General features: G+C 35.3%; 1 protein-coding gene and 1 pseudogene across 1 annotated transcript in view; both read left to right on the top strand.

Moving 5' to 3' along the window:
- Positions 1–23,312, top strand: part of LOC106876009 (cyclin N-terminal domain-containing protein 1) — a 93,530-nt gene that overhangs the window by 8,964 nt on the left and 61,254 nt on the right. The window contains exons 2-7 of the mRNA XM_014924373.3: positions 3,227–3,405; positions 12,158–12,261; positions 15,487–15,652; positions 17,590–17,752; positions 19,073–19,217; positions 21,776–21,872. Of these exons, the coding sequence (XP_014779859.1) occupies positions 3,241–3,405; positions 12,158–12,261; positions 15,487–15,652; positions 17,590–17,752; positions 19,073–19,217; positions 21,776–21,872 (840 nt within the window). The 5' untranslated portion in view covers positions 3,227–3,240. The remainder of the gene's footprint in view (positions 1–3,226; positions 3,406–12,157; positions 12,262–15,486; positions 15,653–17,589; positions 17,753–19,072; positions 19,218–21,775; positions 21,873–23,312) is intronic.
- On the top strand, positions 3,497–4,950 carry LOC149136627 (uncharacterized; annotated as a pseudogene).

The following is a 23,312-nucleotide window of genomic DNA, read 5'->3' as shown; positions in this document are numbered from 1 at the left end:
TATATATGGGTGTGTGTGTGTATATATGTGCGTTCGGCTATGTGTGTGTGAGGGCGCGTATGTATGTTTGTCATGTATGTGGGCGGTATATGTATGTGGACGGTATATATGTAAGGTGTGTGGGTATGTGTGTGTGTAGGTAGTGGTGAGATAAAAAGTAGAAAAAAGTAAGTGTAATAACAAGAGAATAAGGGATATAATGTAAGGGGGACGAGGGGGGGATTATAAAAAAAAAAAAAAAAAAATAATGTAAAGTGTTGCAGGGACGTAAAGGGGAGAGTCATAAGGAAGAGAAGGCTGTGTTGAGTCCGAAGGGGAAAGAAGAATTAAGGTTGAAAATGTAGCGTTGCTCCAAGTGGAGTCGCGAGGGAGTGGACCCATGGTGCAGGGCGAGGCCAAAAACGGAGATGTTAGAGGGAGAGTGGTTGGGCAGTTGGAAGTGACGGCCGACAGGGGAGTCCGAACCTAGCCGAACGTCCCTTAGGTGTTCGGTGAAACGGTCGGCCAGCCGGCGGCCCGTCTGCCCCACGTAGAGTTGGTTGCATAGGGTACATTTGATGCAGTAAATAAGGTTGGAGGAGGTGCAGGTGAAACTGTGTGGAATGTGAAGTGTTTGTAGGTTCGATCCGGTGACAGAGGTAGTGTTGGTGATGAAGGGGCAGGTGTGACAGCGGGATCTGGAGCACGGGAAGGAGCCGGGTGGGGGTGGGGAGGAAGAGGAGAAGGTACTGCGGACCAACATAGAGTGGAATCATACTTGGAGATTCATGGTTGTATATATATATATATAAAATACAAAATAATATGTGAGTATATGCATATATACGTACATGTATGTACATACCTACATCTACATGTATATATAGATGCATATCTGGGTACAGGACGTTGCAAAAAAAAACGTGGACAAAATGATAAACAGAGTACAGAAAACACACAGGCCACATAGAGAACATTTCCAACATCAGCTGCCACCATTCTAAAACTAAGTGTTTTGAAAAGTTAGGGCAGAACACATTGTTAGAACGGCTCTTCCCACGGAGACAAATTAAATTTATAACATGGAAGAATGTAATGGCAGACAGAAAGCAAGACAGGAAAACGAAACAGTGAAAATAAACAAGAAAGGCTATTGGCCAGAGGTGAAAAAAGTATGTGTATACTGAACGCTGTGATGCGATGAACTGAAAGGAAGAGAGATGAAGGGAGTTTGTGCGAGCTTGGCGATGGCCAAGATATGATAGCATGGAAGGCGGACGTTAAACGATGAAGATGAAGAGAAAATTCACAATATAATCAGACACCATGAATTGCATTTCGAAAAGTGATGATGTAACTCTTCAATGCTGTAAAACAAAGAATTGTCAGGAATGAAAGGGTTTTTAAGAAGTGTAAAGTGGGTTGTGAGATAAAATAAGCAAAGGTGGCAACACATGTAACTCAGGAGTTATGCTGGCTGGTAGTAAAACAGGACAAGTATAATGATTGAGATGTGGTTGTGGAGGCCATGAGTGGATGAAGAGATGGGAGTTATGGCATGGGGAAGATGTAAAAATCTGTTTCAACACACATTTTTGCATCAAGAATCTTACAAACCAAACACAAAAAGCAAAATTATGAACATATAAACTTTGTTTTAAAGAGACAACTATAAAAATATGTTTTACATTTTGAACTGTTTAAATACTTTTGCAGTTGATGATTTTCATCATTTTGCCTTATTTTCATTGTTTTTCAAATAACTTTTTCAAATATGCCTTAATTTTTTTTCCTTAATACATTTATAACACTGTAACATGATTTTTGTCGTTGGGTAGCAACTATTATTTCCTAATTTGCTTACCACAAGAAAGTATGTAAAATGGCTAATATTTCCTCTAAACTTTGCTTTTGTTACTTTTATTCAGACCCCAGTGAATCCCTCTCAATATATTGCTATGATACTCCCCCTCTACATCTGCTCATGATCAGAGATGCACATATTGACATGCTCAAGTGGTTAAGGACAAGCAACTAACAAGCAAATTTGTGGTATTGAGCAGAATATTTGCTATAACAATATTACTGCTTCAGTGCTGAATCTGTCTGAAATGTAATGGAAAATAGGTCAGTTTCAAAACATTGATGTCCAGGTCATAAAAGCAAAGGGAATAGCAGTCATCTCCTTTGATTTTTAGATAGAAGCAAATAGGAAACAATGCTTACTGAGCAAAGACAAAAAGAAGATAAAAATCTTGTTACACAGTGTAATTGATTATCTCTGTTTATTTCTCTACCTTCACCTTCTCCCTTAATTCCTCTCTTTGTCTCCTCTTTTTTTCATTCCTTCTATTTTATTTTATAACTTTTATTTCTACTATACTTTTACACTTTATTATACAGTTCTGAACTGTCTTGCTTTCATTTTTTTGTCTGTCTCTCTCTAACTACCTGGCATTTATTCTTTCTCCGCTTCCTCTTCTCTTCCTCCGTATTCTTCCCTATCTCTGATTCTTTCTCTCTCACTGTGTATGTGTGTGTAACATTCCTCACTCATTGTCTGCAACCAAGCCAAGTATGTGCACTAATCCTGAATGTCTTATGTTAACTCTCTATAGCATAAGAGTTAACTTAAGATGTTTTACTCTCTCTCTCTCTTACCTCCTCTTGCTCTGTGATGTAAAACATGACAGGAGAAGCCAACCAACCAACAAACCAACCAGTATTTATCTATCATTTTATATATGTATGCATGTGTATGCGTGTGTGTTTGTGTGTGTGTTTACACATTTGTTTTTGTATGTATGTATGTGTGTATGTATATATATATATATATATATATATATATATATATATGTATGAATTTGCATACATACATACATGTGTGTGTGCATGGAAACAGATTTATATGGATATAATTTACATGCTTATGAAAGTGTATATCTGTATCTGAATAATTACATGTGTATATATGGGCATATGTATGTTTATATTTTACATAATGTGTATAAATTTATTCAAATTTACATGTGTCTGTACACACATATATCAGATTCTTTTTACTTCATGTTCTCAATTTGTTTTCATATCAATCATTTAATTCTTCTTCATAATTATTATTTTTATCTTATTTATTTTATAAACAATGCACTCTTCTCATCCTTTATACTTAAACCTCTATTTTTGCATATTCCTTTATGACATGTGTATATTAAAATCCATCTATATTTGCTATTTCTTAATTTAGAATGTAAAGGAAATATGTCTGTTTCAAGAAGAAATGGAAGTGGAAGTATATTTGGAAGTCCACCTGATATCTATTTTCAACACAAAATAACTGGTGTTACTAAAGAAATCTTGCTTGAATGGTTGTCCTCTCTTAATGATGAGAATGAAAAGAATATTTCTGATTGTTACCCATCAATGGTACATTTTTTTCCTGTTGCATTATCTTTGAGTATTTTGTTAATTGTTAGTACTAAGTACTAATCTTCATGTAAATAAGGTTCAGGAAAAAATGGTTGTTTTCCCCAAGATATACTACATGTAAACTAAGCCTTCAAGTCATATCTCTTGAACTCAATAAGAGCAGTTATGGAACTTAAATAATATAATGTACATTAATACTGAATAACAATCTTTTGCACATGGTATGATTGCTTATTTTATCATCAAGTTCAGCATTACCCAAACAGGATTATTTGAGTGGTTACTATATCTTCTGTGAGACATAGTGGCATATATATATATATATATATATATATATATATATATATATATATAGTAAATCCCAAAAAGAAGAACAAACGCAAAAAAGCAACAACGCGAGGACATGGTACTTGTAAAGTATTAGCAGACGCTCAGGGAAGGAAAGAAAGATGGTTTAACATTTGAAAGATGGTTTAACATATATATATATATGTATATTCTTTTATCTGTTTCAGTCATTTGACTGCAGCCATGCTGGAGCACCAGCTTTAGTCAAACAAGTCTACCCCACAACTTACTCTTTGTAAGTCTAGTACTCATTCTATTGGTCTATTTGCCGAAATGCTAAGTTACAGGGAGGGACGTAAACACACCAGCATCGGTTGTCAAACGATGGTGGGGGGACAGACACAGACACACAAACATACACACACACACACATATATACATATACATATACATATATATATATACGATGGGCTTTTTAGTTTCTGTCTACCAAATCCACTCACAAGGCTTTGGTCAGCCTGAGGGTATCGTAGAAGACACTTGCCCAAGGTGCCACACTGTGGGACTGAACCCAGTACCATGTGGTTGGTAAGCAAGCTACTTTCCATACAGTAACACCTGCACCTATTATGTATATGTGTGTATATATATATATATATATATATATATGTATATATGTATTTATATACATATATATGTATATATGTATGTATATGTATATATATATGTATGTATATATATGTATATATATACACGGTGCGTAAGGTATCTGAAGACATACCTTTTTTGGGTCAATGCTGCATTTTTTGCTAACTCTGTATGATCTTTGTTTCAGAAAATAATAATGGCAGACTCTCACCTTACTCAAGAAATGAAGAGTCATGCTGTTATTGTGGTTATAAAAGCTGAGCATAGTGATCTAGAAATATCTCGAATTTTAAAAGTTGCTAGATCTTTCATCTACAAAGTTTGTAAGGAACTAGAGACTGAAGATGGAAAAGTATCACCAGTATCAAAGCATAAAAAGCATTCTAAATGCTCTGAAATCATCAGAACATCTGAATTTATCCAGCAAGTTCAACAGACCATTGATTACAATCCCAGAAAGTCCATGAGGCCAATTGCAAAAGATCTCCATGTGTCAGAAGGAACAGTCAGAAATGTTGTCCACGAAGACATCAGATGGAAGTCATATATGATGAAGAAAGGTCAATTTGTCAGAAAAACAAAAGAAAATTACTACATCAGATCTAAAAGGCTCTTAAACAAACTGAAAAATCCAGCAGAAGAAGATTTGATTTGGATTTTCTCAAATGAGAAAAGCTTTGACCAAGAACAAAAAGTTAACAGAAGAAATGACAGATGGTTATGTGCAGACCGTTCTGAAGTTCCAAGTGTTATGCATACAAAATTTCCTTCAACTGTCATGATTTTAGGGGTTGTCAACAATGAAGGACATGTGATGTCTCCTTACTTCTTTCCACAAGGTCTTAGTGTTAACTCTGCTGCCTACTTTGAGGTCCTGGAAATAATTGTTAAGCCTTGGATAGACAGTATATGCAATGGAAGGCCATATGTGTTTCAGTAAGACTCTGCACTATCACACATGGCTGTAGTAACACAGGAATGGATGGCTGAAAATTTTCATGATCACATAACACCTAGCATTTGGCCTCCTAATTCCCCAGATCTCAATCCATTGGACTATTACATGTGGAGCATTGTTGCCATCAAGTAGATTACTGGAACTTTGGCTACTATGACTAAATTTGGGTTGAATACAGAAGTGGTTTCCCACTGTCTTCTCCAAGCTGGTGGGATTTGAACTTAGAATGTAGAGAGCTGGAAGATATGTCATGAAGCATTTGTGCCGACATGCCAAATAATTCTGCCACCCTTCCACCCACAGAGCAACATGAAAGGAAGTGTTTTGCTCAAGAACACAATGCACCACCCAGTCTAGCAATCAAACCTGCAATTTAGCAATCATAAGTGCAACACCCTAATCATTAGGCCTCGCACCTTCACACACGCTCTCTCACACACACACACACACACACACACACACACACACACACACACACACACACACACACACACACACACACACACGTTAATTAGATGGAAATGCATTTTTGAGTTATTTTTATGTTTAATTCTATATTCACAATTTTATAATACATGCACTGCATATTCCTGAAGGTGGAAAAATCCTGGCATCTGTTGGTAGTTAAGGGAGGCTGTGAAGAAAATATGACATCTTCAGGAATAAGGGAAATTGAATTAAAGCAAGAGCCTGATTATTGGAAACTTTCTCAAAATTTCAATGTGGTATCTGATGATATAATCGGTGCCAAATCTATCTAAGATAGTTTAATGATTTGTTTAACTTTATGGGAAAGATTAAAAAAAAAATTAATAAAAAAAAAATAATTAATAAAAATACATATTTGTGTGTAGTGATTCACAGGGACACAAAAGGTAGTTCAAGGATTCCCCAAGCGTAAAAAAATGGTTGGGAAATTCTGATCTAGATTAGAATTTATTATTATATCAATATGAACTAACATTTTTAGCAGCTCTCTGTTGTTACATGTTTAATGTATTGCAATATCATATATGTGTGTGTCTTAATTTATAAACAAAATATCAACGTTGAAAGAGGAATTTAAAAAATAACATGGAACACAAAAACGGATAATACTTTTTTAATGATTTCAGAAATGTTTTCAGAATAATTTTGAACATTTTCATCTAATAGGTTTCTTCTACTATATTGATTCTTTAATATTTGTGTAGATAATACACAATCACAGCAATAACAATGAAAATTACTTATATATTTCTTTCATCAGAAACTGTTTCATAGATATTATTGAAAATGGATTGTATTAAAGCTCCTACAAAGTATATGTATGTGTGCACACATGTATGCATGTGTGTGTATGCTCATATATGTATATACATATGTATATATATGGATGTATACAAATATAAATATATATGTTTACACCCTCACACACACACACATCATCATCATCATCATCAACACTTAATGTTCACTTTGCATGCTGGCATGTGTTAGATAGTTTGATAGGAGCTGGCTAGGCAGTAGTTTGCACCGTGCTTCACTGTCTGTTTCGGCATAGTTTTTACAGCTGGATGCCATTTCTAACACCAGCCACTCCACAGAGTGGATTGTGTACATATGTGTGTGTGTGTGTGTGTGTATGTATATGTGTGTGTGTGAGTGTATGTATATGTATCTACAGATGTATGTATGTATATATATATAATATGTATATAATGTATATATATATATATATATATATATATATATATATATATATATATATATATATATATATATATGCATATATGCATATGTATATGTACATGCCTACATCTATACGTATATATAATATAAGCATTCGTGGGCACAGGACATCATAAAACGTGTACAACAAAAAAATACGAAGCATAAATACATGGGACATGAACTATTCTTTTGAACAACGAAAGACACAAATGGAAAACAAAACAAACAACATAAAGAACGACCCTTCATCAGTTATTGGCTGTTTTTCTAGTCTCGTATTTCGAGCGTTTAACATCAATATACGCTTTCGATGAAACAGTTGCTCCCACAAAGCAAATTAAATAAAATTTGGGATTTTTGCGAAAGATCAAAATAGGTAACGCAAGCAGGACAGTGAAAACAAACAGGAAGTGTTGCTAAGCCTAAACGAGGTTGTGGTGGCAAACACGTAAATCAAGCGTGGACAGGAGACAAACAAGAACACGTCGTCCTTGTTCCAACTACAACGTGGGACTAGAAAAACTGCCAACAACTGATGAAGGGTCGTTCTTTATGTTGTTTGTTTTGTTTTCCATTCGTGTCTTTCGTTGTTCAAAAGAATAGTTCATGTTCCATGTACTCGTGCTTCATATTTTTTGTTGTACTTGTTTTATGACGTCCTGTGCCCACGTATGCTTATATATATATATATATACGTATAGATATAGGTATGTACATATACGTATATATATATATATGCATATATATATATATATATATATATATATATATATATATATATATATATACAAGGTATGTGTGTGAGTGTGTACATATATATAAGTGTATACTAGGTATTCAATGACAGATGTATGTAAGTGATGTTGAAGTTTATAAATGCAGTCACTTTACCAGTATACAGTCTCTAGTTCTTCAGAATCAGTTACAATGGGGTGGTCTTTGTGATGAGGATGGATGATAATTGAATCATCTAACAATTCATATATGGTGAGCTAGCCCTGGGTAAAATTCCCTGAATGTTGAATAGGTACATGCTATACACTGACATCCCCTCTTGTCCCTCCCCTCTTGTCCCTTCCCCTCTTGTCCCTTCCCCTCTTGTCCCCTTCCGAGAACCACTATAATTCCTCATTCTCTTTCTCCACCCATGCTCTCTCCCCTCTGCTAGACTCCATCCTCAGAATGACTCCCATTCTTCACTATTTTCCTCCAGCCATGATCTCTCTCCTCTCTAGCTATGCTCCATCCATCAATCCATCCACCTCTTTCATCTCCTATCTTTCTCAATGCCCTCACATATCTAACATAAACCCTATCTTTGAGCCCCTCCTTTACCTTTCACCTTCAATTACTACAGCCACTTCTGTCTCATCAAACCATCTCCCCTCACATTCTTATGAATTTTTTCCCTCTATCCCTCTATCACTTCACCTGTACCCCCCCCCCCCCCCCACACACATCCCATGCTCTGAGGCTGTATCCTGACCTATCTACCTATATCTCTCTTACTCTTCCTATTTCTATCTATCTCTCTAAGTTTTCTTCTCCCTTCTACAACTGGGATATCCTTGTATCTCTTCTACAGTAAGACTCCTATCTGTAACCTTCTATTATTCTTTAAACTTCTCATCAACTGGTACAAAGCCACCTCCCTCAATACTAATACCTCCAGTTAAGAGGACTTTGTCTTCTCGTGCATGGTACTTGGTGACCCTGCTGGTGCTAGTGCCAGGAAAAATAAATCACTCAGTATTCTCTGTAAAGTGGTTGACATTAGGAACAGCATCCAGCCATAGAAGCTATTCCACAACAGACAACAGAACTTGGCATAGCCCTCTGGTTTGCCAACTCTTGTCAAACCATCCAACCCATGCCTGCATGGAAAATGGATGTTAAGTGATGATGATGATGAGTTAGCCCTGGGTAAAAGACCAGCACACAAACTGGAATTAAGGCAGAAGGACTGCAAGAAGAATATACTGGAGAAGGTGAAGATCTTTGAAGATGGATGGGGAGTGGGGAAACCTTGCTCTATTAACCATGGAGGATAATACTGAATAATGTGAGGAGAGAATTCAAACAAAATTGAATTGAGCATAGACATCTCAAGAGAGATGTTTGCAAGGATCTTGATGTAAATTTGCTTGAGAATGTTGGCACACAGCTCAATTCAACAAGTGTCAGCATGTCTGTTTAAGTGAGACAGGCTTTAGAAGTCATCATTGGAGTTACACATACAGAGAAGTTGTTAACTATGCATTATACAGCATTTCTACTTGAAGGAGTATGCAAAAGAATGTGTATCAAGAGATGATCTGAGACGTCATATGAAAGTTCATGAAAATGATACTAGAACATCTACGACAAGAGGTGTCCATCATTGCTACATCTATACAAAAGAGTATAAATCCCTTGCAAGTCTGAAAAGTCACATCTGTGCTGCACATTTTTTAAAAGAGAATAATTAAGTGATGGTATTACTCAAAATTGAATTGCAGTCATCATGTATATATATATATGTACATCATCATCATCATCATCATCATCATCATCATCATCATTTAACGTCCGCCTTCCATGCTAGCATGGGTTGGACGATTTGACTGAGGACTGGCAAACCAGATGGCTACACCAGGCTCCAATCTGATTTGGCAGAGTTTCTACAGCTGGATGCCCTTTTTACCGCCAACCACTCCGAGAGTGTAGTGGGTGCTTTTACGTGCCACCGGCACGAAGGCCAGTCAAGCGGTACTGGCAACGGCCATGCTCAAAATGATGTATTTTACATGCCACCTGCACAGGAGCCAGTCCAGCGGAACTAGCAACGACCTTGCTCGAATGTCTTTTCACGTGCCACTGGCACAAGTGCCAGTAAGGCGATGCTGGTAACAATCACACTCAAATGGTGTTTTTACGTGCCACTGGCATGGAAGCCAGACAGCTGCTCTAGCAACGATCATGCTCGGACAGTGCTCTTAGCGCTCCACTGGTACAGGTGCCATCACGATTTCACTTGCCCCAACAAGTCTTCGCAAGCCGAGTTTAGTGTCCAATGAAGGAAAGGTACACATAAGTGGGCTGGCTACACCCCTGGCAGAGGCCTTGGATTATGGTCTCACTTGGCTTGCCGGGTCTTCTCACGCACAGCATATTTCCAAAGGTCTCGGTCACAAATATAAATATATATATATAATGTGTATATATATGTAAATGTATGTGTATGTATATGTCAATCCTACCTGTGGTATATAGGCAGAGATAACTGTCACTGTTAAGTTGCATATAACTAGTCTCATCTTAATTATCCTATTGCACACCTTGTCTACCTCAGTTACTTTATCCATTTCTCAACTAACAGTATGCCTACTCCAGTCCTGCTCTCACTATTACTCATTCAAAACAATTTCTGTTCTCATTTGTCTGTGAGGAGTTTTGGTTGAGGATCTTTTCTATCTTACCTCTTGTACACAGCACTCATCCACTTGTTTCTGCTCCAGCATCTCCACAATCTCACTAGACCTACCTTTCATCATGCCTGTATTTCTGGCTGTAGCACTAAAGTTTTGGAATTTACAGGAAGTGGGGAGGGGTGTGTCTCTCTAATGGAAAGGCTGTTTGTTTTTGGTTCATTGCTGCTTGAAGATATCTGTACCTGTGAAGAATAAGAAAAGTTATGTTTTGGTTTGCTAGCAGTTGTGCTTTGGTTTACTGGCAGATTTATGCACATTATCATATTTGTCCTTTCATTTAATTTGCTATCATTCAGTCGTTTATTCATTTTAGAACACTTGTTGCATATTCTAAAACAAGTGCTGCTTGCAAGTATTATCATCAGCATTATTGTTTAACGTCTGCTTTCCACGTTGGCATGTGTTTGATGGTTTAACAGGAGCTGACCTGCTGCAGAGCTGTCCAGACTCCAATTGTTTGTTTTGGCATGGTTTCTATGGCTGGATCCACTTTCTAACTACCAACCACTTTACAGAGTATGCTGGGTGTTGTTTACATGCCACTAACATGGGTGTGTATATATAGCACCAGCACAAGTGCATTATATGTGGCACTGGCACCTACAAAACAAAGACCTCTCAGCTGGGACAGGGAATGGAGGCATGGCCATAAAGGACATGCCTGTATGTATGGATGGCTGAAGTAAGTATTCCTAATATCATTAGCATTACTGATGTTATGCATATTTACTTTGATGTCTTATTCATTTACAACCTTTGGCAGGATGCTGATAGGAGACAGGGAAGTAGTACCTGGTACACAAAGCATATAATATATAGGGGAATACAGTTACAGAAGTGGGAGGTTGAGATTTTTATGTATCAGGGGAAACTAGAAGGAAGATTTTAAGTATAGGTAGAGGGGGTGGGATTGCTGAGTGTGTCATGCATAAGTGAACCCCAAACTTTTATGACAGAGAGAGAAATATAGATTATTAATGAGAGAGGAGAAAGTATTTATTATTAAAGAGAACAAAAAGAGATATATTAAGGGGACAAAACAAGGGGTAACTTTAAAATAGTGAATGGATGTGACAAAATTAAAGATAGGAAAAACATAAAATGATGCCTTCTTATCTTAGTAAATACATAGTATGTGTGTGTGTGTGTGTGTGTGTGTGTGTTTGTGTTTGTGTGTGTGTGATTAACTTGCTGTTAACTTTTATTTAAGCTTTTCACTGGGTTTGTAGAAACTCAGGTTAGTAAACATAATAAATGTTTTTATGTCTATAGAAAAATATTTGTCTTGATTTCTTCCATTAAACTCTTTCAACATACAAAGTATTCTTTCTATAAATAACAACTTCAAACATCAATTTTACTTCTCATTTTAAGATGTTGCAAGTTTTACTGAGAATTCAGTCTCATTGATAACTGCTTTATGCATGTACATAGAGAGTTAATGCTGTGCAACATGTGCGTGTGTGCGCACACACACACACACACACACACACACACACACATGCACATACACACACACACACATGCACACGCACATGTACATGCACACACACGTCCCACCCACTTAAACTTTAGCAATAGTTGGATACTAACTTGATGATTTAATCTGTGTTGAACATTTCTGATAAACTGATTAATAAACTATCATGGTATTATTACAATTAAATTACAGGGTATTTTTAAATATGGTGAATTTGCTGAATTTATATTTTTGACATGTGAAAAGTTCAAACTTTCTGATGAAGTTCGTTATCTTGCAGTAGAATTATTTGACAGGTATGTTTATTACATTATTGGCTTTCAATTCTTGATACAATGGTAGAATGGCAGGAATGATAGAATGCTAGACTAAATGCCTTAGAATTTAATCATATACCTTAGAGTGTTATCATATTTAAAGTAGCGAGCATTAAAAAGCTAATTAAACATAATTATGTAACAAGAACATTACTTTGCTCTCCAAGTTAAGACACCCAGTGAAGTCAGATTTCTCCAGTCATGTACAAGGATCAGCTCATTTGATGATCTTCCATGTCAAGGAATCTGTGAACTTATATCAATGTGCAAAAACATTTATTATTTATTGAACACTAAATAATTGTCAAATATGCAAATCACGTTTTGATTGAAGAGATTATTTCTAGTTATGTATGCTGTTTATATTGGTCAGATTGATGTCTTCATCTTGATTCTTGCTCTCACTAGATTTTGACTGAAGTACGCTCCAGCCTTCTTCAGGTGTCTTGTGTTGAACTTGGTTGTTGTATCAGGAGTTTTTGAATCTACAACTTGGTTGTTGTATTAGAATTTTGAGCTCAAGACACCTGAAGAAGTCTGGAACATACAAAAGCTGAAATGTAGTGAAAGCAACAATCAAGATGAGGATACCAATCCAACTAATATAAATGGTATACATAAGTTCTTTATTTCAGATATATAGAATTGCATTATTTTTAGTTGTCTATATTCTACATCATGATTTGTGAACAATAGCTTTGTTGGTTAGAATACAGATTTCCAGTTGACTAATCACTGGTTCGCGACACTGATAAGGGATTATCACTTGATATTATTTTGATTTCTTGCTAATGTTTTTAATTTACTGATGTACATTGGCAAAAGGTATACACATATATGGGTGCAGGTGTAGCTGTCTGGTAAGACGCTTGCTTCCCTCTTTCACAGGTACCCTCAACCACGTGGGTGTGGCACTTTTTCACACAGCTATCCACACAGCTATCCATTCTTGCCACATGAACATACCAGCACAATCGTCTCTGTTGCACACCACAACTGATGCTTCTTAGGTCCAACTTTTCTCTCAAGGTACTTACACTCTGTCGAGTATGCACACTGACATTCCATATCCATCAGAGCATACTGGCTTCATTTCTTTCGAGCTTACGCATGTCCTCAGTAGTCATGGCCCATGTTTCACTGCCATGTAGCATGGCTGTTCGTACACATGCGTCATACAGTCTGCCTTTTACTCTGAGCGGGAGGCCCTTTGACACCAGCAGAGGTAAGAGCTCTCTGAACTTTGCCCAGGCTATTCTTATTCTAGCAGCTACACTTTCAGCGCACCCTCCTCCACTACTGACTTGGTCACCTCGGTAATGGAAGCTATGAGCTACTTCTAGTTTTTCTCCCTGGAATGTAACAGAAGTTGTTCTCTGCACATTTTCAGTGTTTATTGCTCCGGAGCATCTGCCACATACAAAAACTATCTTCCTAGTTAGCCTTCCTTTGATGTTGCTGCACCTCTTATGTGTCCATAGCTTATACTGGGTATATTTTATGGAGTTTCTACCTATGCCTTTTCTACAGATCGAGCAAGGCCATCTACCTGAAGGGGTTTGTGGTTTGTCTACCTTCCTACTTAGGACTTTGGTTTTAGCTAGGTTGACTCTAAGGCCCTTCGATTCTAATCCTTGCTTCCACACCTGAAACTTCTCTAGTTCTGATAGTGACTCAGCAATTAGTGCAAGGTCATCAGTATAGAGGTGCTCTCAGGGGTATGCTGTCTTGAATTCCTGTGTTATTGCTTGGAGGACTATGATAAATAGGAGGGTGGCTTAGTACTGAACCTTGGTGGACCTGTACCTCTACCTGGAATTCTTCACTGTACTCGTTGCCAACCCTCACCTTACTGACAGTGTCCCTGTACATGGCTTGTACAGCTCTCACTAACCATTCGTCTATCCTTAGTTTCCTCATTGACCACCAGATAAGGGATCGGGGTACCCCGTCAAAGGCTTTCTCCATGTCGATGAAGGCCAGGTACAGAGGTTTATCTTTGGCTAGGTATTTCTCCTGCAGCTGTCTTACCAGAAATAAAGAAGATAAATCAGGTGAAGGAGAATAATGTTGTTTATAATGAAGAGCTTGTCTGTCCTGACATGGCTTTTTGTTTTTTTGTATGCAGTCAGTCAATTCTTTGGTAAAACTGTTTCATTCTCTTTGATAAGGTAGCAGTAATATACAGGAGACCTTGTAATTAATGGTAATAGTAATGATGATGATGCGGGTGATTTAGGTATGAGGCCGGCAATTTTGAGATTAAGAGGCGGAACTAGATGTTACTATCAATCCCAAGCACATAAAGAACCAGTTAAGTATTAAGTACAGGGTTTGATGGTATGGACTTAATCCTCACCACTCAAAATTGCTGGCCTCATGCCTAAATTCAATGATAATTATTGTTGTTGTTTGGATTGGCAGAGTCATTAGAGCATAGGAAGAAATACCTTACAGTATTTATTTTGACATTCTTCGACATTCGTTGCCAGTGCCCATGGGCTGGCTCTTGTGCGAGTGACAGATGAGGTTTTTCGAGCGAGATCGTTGCCGGTGCCCTTGGGTTGACTCTTGTGCGGGTGGCACATGAAAGACACCATTTCGAGCATGGCCGTTTTCATGCGGGTGACACGTAAAAGCACCCACTACACTCTCTGAGTGGTTGGCGTTAGGAAGGGCATCCAGCTGTAGAAACTCTGCCAAATTAGATTGGAGCCTGGTGTTGCCATCCGGTTTCACCAGTCCTCAGTCAAATCGTCCAACCCATGCTAGCATGGAAGGCGGACGTTAAACGATGATGATGATGATGATGATTCTTTGTTCTCGGTTCAAACCCCACTGAGGCTATCATTGCTTTTCTTTCTACTGGGCTCAATGAAATGAAGTACCAGTCAGGTATTAGGTGTGATTTAATTGACTAGCAGCTCCTTCTAATTTTCAGGCCTTGTACTTGAATTAGAAAGGATCATTAACAACAACAGCAACAACAATAATTATTGTGCAAACAACAAAGATTATGCTTTTAATAGGTGTGCAATAACTGTAAAACATCACTAAAAAAAAATGTAATGAGATGACATTTTTAATGATATCACAAATATTTCTGATATTAAATATGTATTTGTATTTGATGATGATGTATAGTTTGGTTTTCTTACATGAAAATGCAAATACCTTAAAAGAAGCCAATAATCACTGTTCCAGATTTATGAATAAACACACTGAAGAACTTTATCAGCATATTCTTACTTCAGTAAAGAATAAAAAAAAAAAATATTGGCATATTGTTCAAGAACGAATGCAGAAACAAATCCTACTGAGAATATCGTCCTGCTGTCAAATAGCTAGTAAATTAACATCACACTACAAAGTAAGATTGGTAATTAAAGTTTTAAATTTCTACAGATTCTTATGCATATTGGCTTAATTCTCTTTTATGAATTTAAAAAAATTCTTCATATAGTTAGTTTCACACCTGGGACATAATCAGTTATTTGTGTTACAGTTAAAAGTATTTAGCAGTTGCATTGAAGCTTCGGTCATTTCTGGTAGCCAGAGTATGACCATTATCTGTATTACTTTTTCTTTCTTGTAGACACACTGTAGCCATTGTTTATATATTAACCCATAAACTGCTGGGATTTTGCTGTATGTAACACGAACTGCTGAGCCTATTTTGGGTAAAGATCAACATCGATCTATCACTCGAAAAAAAATACTCAGTGTTTCTTAACACCTTCTGTAATTGGCTACACTGTTTCTGGGGTGAAAGGGTATTGTGTGCATACATTATATGTCATCAAAATTAGGTCAGATCATGCCCTACTTCTGTGGCCACGAACGTGGCCTGTTGCACTGTCGTGTTGGCCACTGAGGTGGCCTATTGCACTGTCGTATTGGCCATTGAGGTGGCCTATTGTAGTTTATGGGTTAAATATATACTGCTTTTGAGATTGAAGATTTTTATTGAATTACATTGATCAGTTCAAACAATTAAGTTCAATCTTCATGGCTAACTTATGCAGAAATAAACTCTGTTTATACAAATATTTTATAAAGTCTACAATGTCCCAATGCCAACCTTATAATTTAAAATATAATGAACTTGGCTGTGGCTTGGATAATGAGGTAATCTTGCCAAATGGGTCCTGGATAATATATATAGAAGTATAGAAGTACATCATGTCACAGAATCACTAAACAACTGGTTAGAATCATGAAGAAATATTCACCAGAAAGATATATTCTCATCAGGCATGTTCATAGAAATTTTGTAAGAAACTCATGAAGGCCCACATAATATTTATTGTTTTGTTATATAAATTGTAATTAAATAATGGTATTTACATGCATGTGAAAAATATACTTCATGATGAACTATATGGAGATTTTGTATCTACATTCATATCCATTAATTGTGAACTATGTAAACCTGTATTCTCCATTCAGTTTTACTCTAATATTAAAAAACAATATTAATTTAAAAACTATATGTTGTTAATAGCTATCATTATGGATTGGCAGAACCATTAGTGTTGAACAAAATGCCTTGTGGTATTTAGTTATGACCTTTTATTTTCTGAGTTCATATCCCACTGAAGTGAACTTTGTATTTCATTCTTTTGGGTTTCATAAATGAATACTGAGCAAAAAACTGGGGTTGGTTTAATCAGCTGTACCTCTATATAATATGAAATTGTGGCTATGTGCCATTATTTGAAAATCAATAGGTATTATCATCAAACAAATTACACTATGTAACAAGAGTTTTATTTTTTTGTCTTTGGTCAGTAACTGTTATTTCCTATTTGCTTTTATCTAGAAATCAAAGAAAATGATTTTTATTCCCTTCTAATTTTGTCTTTGTGACCTGGACATAAATGTTTTGAAACTGACCTATTTTCCATTACATTTCAGACGTATTCAGCACTGAGTTGCAAAAGCAGAAATATTGCTATAGCAAATATTCTGCTCAATACCACAGATGTGCTTTTCAGTTGCTTGACCTTAACCAATTGAGCATATCCCTTAGTGGCTGACAATATATGTGTCTCTAATCATGAGCAAGAGTAGTGGGGGAGTATCATAGTCATGTTTTGAGAGAGATTCTTTAGAGTTTGAATAAATGTAACTTAAGCAAAGTTTGAAGGAAATATTAGCCATTTTTCATACTTTCTAGGAGTATGCAAATAGGAAATGACAGTAGCTACCCAGGGACAAAAATCATGTTACACAGTGTTATATAATAATGTTTCTATTGGTGTCTGTTATGAAAAAAATCTACATATATGATTATTGTTACCTCAGGTCATAATAAATTCACAAATTAAGAACTTCTTGTCAGAATTTGACCTGAATTACAGTACAGAAAGTATTTTACAATCTGAAATACGTGTTCTTAAAACATTAAATTATGAAGTCTCCACTGCATCCCCAGTAACATCTTTAGAAATCATCTTGGAAATCTTAGGTGAGTTATATTCAGTATGTATCACAGTATTTATTTAAAATATAGTAATTTACATTCTAGTAGACAACCAACTGAAAAGTCAGCAATTTGTGTCTACTTATATTCAGTCATCAGTACTGTGTTGTATCTGTAGTTATTAATTACCAAGTCGGCAAGCTGGCAGGCTCATTAACACACTGGACAAAATGCTTGGCAGCATTTCATCTGTTTTAATGTTCTGAGTTCAACTTCTACTAAGGTCAACTTAGCTCTTCATCCTTTTGGGTTTGCTAAAGTAAGTACCAGTTGAATACTGGGTTGATGTAATTGACTTAACCCCTCCCTTGAACTTACTGGCCTTATGCCAAAATTTGAAATCATTAATTATAAAGTCCTTGTAGTTCTATGTAGATTGTACATTTAACCCAATGCCCAGTATAATGCCACTGTCTGACACTTCAATCTGACACTTCATCTAATTTGCTGGAAGTATCTACACCTAGACCAATGCATAAAAAAAAATTGCTAGTTACCATGCAGCTAATGATTCATTTTCTTCCTCCTTTTTCTCCTCCCATACCTAGAGATTCTGCAAAAGTTATGGACACTGTTCTTCATCCTCACACTAAGGCACTTTGAATGATTGTTGTATTGCCTCAAAATACCTTCAGTCAAATAGATTTGTGTTCAAAGGAGTTTCCAGTTACAACTAAGAAGGGAAAATAATTAAAGCTGTATTTCTCAAGAGTGCTGTTAGGCCTAAGTCAGGTCATTTTGGTAGGAACTTAAACCTAATCCATCATGATTCTCTGAGAAATTATCACTGTAACCCAGCTCTTGTTGTTTGATAAATAAATCTTATTGTATTTATTTATACATTTATCTACATAGGTTATATCTCATTTGGTGCGCAATGGCATTGTTGATTACATTTTTCCAAATGAACTAATCACTGGTCCATTGCATTTCTGGCAAGAGTGATAAGGATGTGTCTTTGCAACTAGTGCAGAACAAATATAATACCATGAATATGCACAATACATACACAGGCACACATGCGTACACACACATACATACCCATATGATGAGGTTTTGCACAGTTTTCACTGCCAAATTTCACTCACAAAGCATTTATCAATGCAAGACTGTGTCAGAGGATACTTACCTAAGTTGTCACATTAACTATTGTTAAATAAACTATTAACAATATAGAAAAGAATATTAGAATGTATGTCATTTTTTAATACTATTCACATTATATATTACAATTTATTTTTTCTTGCAATCTGAAGTTATTATAAATACTAAGATTTTTTTACATTTTTTTCTTTTATTCATAAGGTTTTGAATTTCCAGATTTAGATACAAAAATTCTTCATATGATATCTGTAAAAATAATGGATCTTGTGTATTTAGAACACAAAACTGCTTATAATCAGCTGTTTAAAAGAGTAACTGGTCAACAACAGTTCACTGAATCAGAAAGGTAAATTACTACATATATATATTACCTTACATCCATTTTTTTCTTAATACTTGCTTGGGTTGGACGGTTCTTCCCCAACACAGCATATTGCCACTTGTGTTCTTTGTCATCTCCTTCACGAAGTTCATCTTCCTGAACTCTGTCTTCACAGTTCTTCCTATGCTTTTCTCAGTCTTCCTTTTCTGCATGTTCCTTTCACTTAGGTTACTTGGCACACATCTCTGTTTAATTGTGATAATTCAGTTTCTGAACATATTTGGTAATCTTTGAGTTTTCTCTGTGAGTTCTTTATCTATTACTATAAATTGTTTTTATTAATATAAATTCATCAACACTGATTAAATGTTTCCTGCTTTGTTTTCAACATAATAGTTTCAGATTTTAAAGTCATTGTATACATGAATTTTGTGGTAAAATATTTTCAGGAAAAATGTCCATTGGCTTAAGGTCTTAAGATGACAGTTATAGTTGGTCTCTGTTCAAAGATGGTATCTTGTGTATAATCTGGTTGAGTAGTAAGGTACCAGGTATTGTTGAATGTTTTAGAGTGCTATTTTGTTGATTTAGAGTATTGATGTAAAAACAAGGTTTCTTTAAATTAATACTTCATAAGAGTGCTTTATTTTATCCTTACAAAGCTCTACTCAGAATATTTATATATGTATATCTAAAGAAATTTGTTGGTAATAGAGTGCAGTATTAAAAAAGCAGATTTATTATTCTCATGTAAGTATAAAATTAATTAATTGCAACAGAGCTGAAGCATATTTATAATATAAAACTTTAAAGGAACAAACAAACAGACAAAAACCCAAATGAGAAACAAAAAGGAAGAAAGTTCTATAATAGCTTAAATTTTGTCTGTAAAACTTCAGAATTTAAGAGATTGAGTCTTATTAACAATATCCTAAAGACCATTTTTGATTTATTATTGTGAAAGAGGGACTTGATGTGATGAGATTAGTTTTTTGTATGCCTGCTCAATATTAGCATGTTGCACTGTTAAATCTCACTATTTGACTATTTGTAGTCAGTTTTAGTTTTTGCTAAAATGTCTTTAATGGAATTAAATATACATTCTACTAAATATGATGTCATTGAAACATTGTTTCTCATTTTATAATTGTTGTGATGTCATATTTCAATGAATAGTGTAAATGATCACTAAGAGTTTTTGCAATTAAATATTGTTGATGTATCATTGCAGTGCACTTTCACTATCTTTAGCACTGACTTACTTTAATGTGAAAATAATGTACAGTAGTGGCCCATCATCACTGGAGTTCCATCAGTTGCAGTGTCAGATTTGTAAAAGTCATTTCTTTAAATAAAAAAAAAAACCCAACATTTTACAACAAAAAATGCTGACCCTCTTTTAGTATCTATTTTCAAATATCTGGCTAATAACACCTGAGTTGTTTTCTCCAGTACCTCCTGACTGGCCTTCATGCCAGTAGCACATAAAAGCACTCACTACACTCTCGGAGTGGTTGGCGTTAGGAAGGGCATCCAGCTGTAGAAACTCTGTCAAATCAGATTGGAACCTGGTTTAGCCATCTGGTTTACCAGTCCTCAGTCAAATCGTCCAACCCATGCTAGCATGGAAAGCGGACGTTAAACAATGATGATGAAACAGAATGTAAGCTCACAATAAAGTTTAATTTATTTATATTTTGGTAGAATTGATTCAGTTGTAACAAAACTCAGGCAGTCCTCAAAACAATTGCATAATGTATCTTCCACATTTTTGCCCAGTTCATCAATTTTTCATTTTTTTGTAGTATTTGTTCCAAGGAATTTCATTGATTATGTCAGGCACTGGTTGTACAGCATAAGTATATAGAACCCCACTAGCAACTGCAAGGATTGATTCTTTGTGGTTTTCTGGATTTGGCAATCAATAATGATATTATGTAAGAGGTACATAAACTATAATTTTCTTGCATTAATGTTGATGAAAACATATTAGGTAATTTTAACCATTTGCAAACTGGTCTCAAAATACTTTAAAATTAAAATAAATCATTATTTGTCTTATTGGATGAATTTTTTCAAGTACTTTTTTAATCTTGAAGGTTTCTTATTGGAAAACACTTTTTGACAAATCATACAAATTGGTAATAGATTTTGGTAATGGAATAAAATCATATCTTTAAATATTCAATACTTTTCTGCTGGCATTTCTTCTTTGGTTTTTGCCATGGTTATATCTGTAAAAGATTATATTATTATCAATATAATCTTTTTTGTATTATTCTTTCAATAAGATCATACTATCACTGTTAATGCGGTTGACAGTTTTACAAGCAACTATGAATTTGTATTTTCTGCTCCATTCCTCCCTCGCTACCATTTACCTTCCAATGTCCCATACCACTCTTTTGCCTATCAGTACCCCTTTTGAGGCTTTCATAATTCCTGAGGGAATAGTAGGATCCCCTGGGGAATCATTGGTCTAGACTGTTCATTGTTTTATTTTATCCTTTATTATATTGTTATTTTTGTAATTTTTCAAAATGTATTGCTTCCTAAGAAACATGTATATATCTTATTTTCAGAGAAAAATTTTTATCGGTTACAAATAATAAGATGTTCTTAGTAGTCAGCCTTATAGCAGCAGCTACATATATAATTGATAAAACATCTACTGATAAGGTTAGTTTAAATACCTTTATTTATGAATGCATACATCATACAGATAAGACAGCTTATTTAATACTTGATGTTTGGTGTAATCTTTGTGTTCAGTATTATGATGGATGATGAAAAAAAATTGGTTTGACTTTTGCAAGCTGATTGGGCCATAAATAAGTTGACAAAATTCTATGCAGCTAGCAAATTTAACAGGTGAAGAATGGATTTATCACTATATTCTTTTTTTTTTTTATCTTCTTATTTTTGAAGCCTAAAGTCAAAAAGTTCATTTGTTGTTATATTACCCCTTTTCCTCTGGTTTCATTCAAAGGAACTAAAATCAAATAGCTGCAACTAAATTGCTTATCATTAGTTGGGACCACAATATACCAGTAGCTAGTAAGATATTTCTATGCTTAGTCTGCATGTGTGTGTGTGTGTGGTGTGTGTGTTTGCACGTGTGTGTGTGTGTGGTGTGTTTGTTTGCACGTGTGTGTGTGTGTGTGTATAGAAAATTGATAAGAATTCAGTTACTATAGCCCAAATTAGAGATGTGGGTGTGTTAGGTATATTAAGTGTTATAATGCACCTTTGTAAGTCATTGTATGAACTATCAAGATCTAATCAGTAAAAGTTAGGTATTGGGTTATCTTCATGTTGGCTAATTATTGGTTAATGTTGAACTGCTTTTATGTTATAATCAGTGCTGATTAAGTATTGATTAGTGTTGAGCTGCACTTACATTTCATTAAGTGTTAGTTGTTGTGTATAAAATGGACAACTGTTGTTCTTGATGTGTTAAATATATAGAAGGAGAAAGGTTCTAATTTTGTAGCTGAAGATAACCAAGACAAAATTAAATAAAAGAGGTGACTGTGGTAATGATTATTTGAGAGAAGCAGTTCTTAGAAAACCATTCCTACGAGTAGGGAAAAAAATAGTAGAAAGCATTATTAAAGACTTGTGCTATTAACTTCATTTAAGCATTTTGTGTGACACTAGATTTTGATAGGTATAATCACAGATAATCTTCAGGTGGCATGTTTTTTTGTACATTTGGAATGTAGAGTTAGGATTACCACCATCTATTTCAAAGTTTATAACTGAGTTTTAGTTATTTTATCCACCATGTTAGTGTTGTAGAAGTTGTTTTAATCCACTATGTTATTGTTTTAATGATAGCTGGAGACAATACTGATTAAAACACTGTGCAACTTTAAAAAAGGAAACCAAAACAGAAAGTGCATACAAATGCAAATATAGTCAATTTTTATTACTCTAATAATAATTTCTCTCAGAAAATATAAAAATGTTTGAAAAATATGCATGAGAATTGGAAATGAGTGTATGATAAAAATAAAATAAAGTTAAATATGTGTAAGATATCATTTAATGAATTCGGGGTTTAACTTAGCTATAATCTATTCCTTACTTGAAAAAGGAGTTTGTAAACATGTCACG

This window comes from Octopus bimaculoides, chromosome 3 (assembly GCF_046866305.1).
Source record: "Octopus bimaculoides isolate indiv1 chromosome 3, ASM4686630v1, whole genome shotgun sequence".
Classification (NCBI taxonomy): Eukaryota; Metazoa; Mollusca; class Cephalopoda; order Octopoda; family Octopodidae; genus Octopus; species Octopus bimaculoides.
This window is presented reverse-complemented; position numbering and strand designations above follow the sequence as displayed.